We start from the raw sequence: 1,494 nt of genomic DNA, 5'->3' as shown, positions 1-1,494 counted from the left end.
GATATCCTTTATCGATTAAGCTGTGAATTACCCATCGAAGTGTTGCATCAAAATTTGTCTTATGTTTTTCCAATATAAAGTGTCTGTATGTGTAAAGCATCTTTTTTGCTCCAGGACTGAAAGGGTTATTAAAGTTAATAAAGTATTAAAACACTTGTTCTCATTAGGCTGAATTGGTTTATTCCATTCTCCACAGCTAATCAAAGTTATGGAAGCAGAAAATCAAACCCAGATAAAGGAATTTATTCTCCTGGGGATTTCAGATAATCCAGACCTGTGGATGGTCCACTTCTTGCTGTTTCTGATTTTATATATAGTCACTTTATTGGGCAATATCTCCATCATTTCATTAATAGTCACTGAGCCTCAACTCCACACCCCTATGTATTTCTTCCTCAGTAACTTGTCACTTGTGGATATGTGTTTTACCTCAGTCACTGTCCCCAAAATGCTGATCAATCTCATCACCAGGAAGAAGACCATCTTCTTCTCCAGTTGTATTGCACAAATGTTTTTCTTGAATTCCTGCGGGAGTACAGAAAACTTCCTCCTTTCAGTGATGGCTTATGACCGCTATGTAGCAATTTGTAACCCTCTACGTTACACCGTAATGATGACGAGAAATGTCTGTGTGCTCTTTGCAGCTGCATCTTGGATCACTGCTTTTCTGCATTCCTTATTATATGCCTTTATTGTATCACAACTGAACTTCTGTGACATCAATACCATCCATCATTTCTTCTGTGAACTCCCACCTCTGCTGAAGCTCTCCTGCTCTGACATTTCTGCCATTGAATTGCTCCTTTTCACAGAAGGGATGGCTGTAGGACTGGGTCCTTTTCTGTGCATTGTCATTTCCTATACCCATATTATTATTGCCATATTGAAGATCCACTCTAAAGAGGGAAAATACAAAGTCTTTTCCACCTGTTCCTCCCACCTCATTGTGGTTAATTTGTACTTTGGTAGTGTCACATTTACATATTTGCGACCTAACTCAAATTATTCTGAAGACAAGGATAGAGTGGTGACTGTGTTTTATGCTGTGGTTGCTCCAATGTTAAACCCTTTTATCTATAGCCTGAGGAACAATGACATAAAAGTGACCGTAAGGAAGGTAATGCATGCAATCAAAACTCGTCAAGAAATGAAAAGAATTTAAAGCTGATTTACAATTTGATTTTTCCTCATCTTTATGGTAAAAGCTTTACTTTTCTACTGACAGACCACCTGCTCAAGGTTCTTTACTGGTTAGCAAATAGATTTTGCTGCTGTATCATTCTACTGGTTAATCATTCAAGCCTGGATCTATATACAGATAACATAGGCAATCGCCTAACACAATTTTTGAAACACCATGACAAAAAGGAGCCTGCGACCATTTAGATTAGGGCCATGTGCATGTGCTGCTTCAAATGGGCAGCACTCTGGCCTCTCTCCACTCCCCAATCTTTAGGATATCGAACATCACCCCTCCCACCCTCTGCTTTTGGG

At 39.2% G+C, this 1,494-nt stretch overlaps 1 protein-coding gene across 1 annotated transcript; it reads left to right on the top strand.

Annotated features, from left to right (window-relative positions):
- The first annotated feature begins 208 nt into the window (after positions 1-208).
- LOC115464645 (olfactory receptor 1361-like) lies at positions 209-1,162 on the top strand. Its single transcript, XM_030195005.1, has one exon. The coding sequence runs from the start codon at positions 209-211 to the stop codon at positions 1,160-1,162; it is 954 nt and encodes a 317-aa protein (XP_030050865.1).
- Positions 1,163-1,494: the final 332 nt, after the last annotated feature.

The sequence above is a fragment of the Microcaecilia unicolor genome, chromosome 3, assembly GCF_901765095.1.
Source record: "Microcaecilia unicolor chromosome 3, aMicUni1.1, whole genome shotgun sequence".
Lineage (NCBI taxonomy): Eukaryota > Metazoa > Chordata > Amphibia > Gymnophiona > Siphonopidae > Microcaecilia > Microcaecilia unicolor.
The sequence above is the reverse complement of the archived record's forward strand: the minus strand, read 5'-3'. Positions and strand labels throughout refer to the sequence as shown.